This window comes from Capsicum annuum, unplaced genomic scaffold, assembly GCF_002878395.1.
Source record: "Capsicum annuum cultivar UCD-10X-F1 unplaced genomic scaffold, UCD10Xv1.1 ctg72612, whole genome shotgun sequence".
NCBI lineage: Eukaryota > Viridiplantae > Streptophyta > Magnoliopsida > Solanales > Solanaceae > Capsicum > Capsicum annuum.
In genome coordinates, this window is record NW_025882548.1 from 411 (window position 1) to 1,096 (window position 686).

At 41.8% G+C, this 686-nt stretch overlaps 1 protein-coding gene across 1 annotated transcript; it reads right to left on the reverse strand.

Annotated features, from left to right (window-relative positions):
• Positions 1-277: 277 nt before the first annotated feature.
• On the reverse strand, positions 278-670 carry LOC124894272 (probable receptor-like protein kinase At1g11050). Its single transcript, XM_047405002.1, has one exon. It carries the CDS (start codon positions 668-670, stop codon positions 278-280), a length of 393 nt encoding a protein of 130 aa, XP_047260958.1.
• Between the last annotated feature and the right edge of the window lie 16 nt (positions 671-686).

Consider the following 686-nt stretch of genomic DNA (forward strand, 5'->3'; position numbering starts at 1 on the left):
ACCTACATCCTTGTCTTCCATCGAATTGGCATCAAACTACGTGCACTTTATAGCTGGAGTGCAAGTAGATGGTGTTTCTCATTTCATTCGACATTTGAGATTTCTAAATATGTCTCCTCCGCTGGAAATGGAAGCAACGGAAGTCTCCGAGCTGATGTTCTTCAATCAAAAAGTTTCGCAAGCTCTCATTTCCCAGGTTCAACTCTGCAGAAATTTCATTAGCTTCCCCAATCTCAACAAGCAAGAAAAGGATGCAATATGAGAAAAACTCATATTGTCACCTTAGCATGTCTCCAGCAGGCAGTTGCAAGCAACTCAAGGCTGGTGATATGCTGAATGTGTTGCCTTTAGCCTTAGACAATGAAGGTTGTCCAAGAGGTGCTGGTCTATCTGGAATTTCAGGAACCTCAATATCTCCTTCTAACATTTTCAGTGCATCCAATATAGTTGGCCTCAAGGCCACCATCACGTGGGCACATAATATTCCAACGAGGAGAAATCTCACCATTATAGCCCTTGGATTTGAACTTACTGAATCCTCAGTCTTTACTAGGATGCTATCCAAAATTTCATTCATCTTTCCAGCTTTTACCTTCGACCAAGCCCAATCTGTGATCAGAAAATCACGAGGCGATCCTAAAGAGAAATCAAGGACCTTCCTTCCACACATTATTTCCAAAACAACA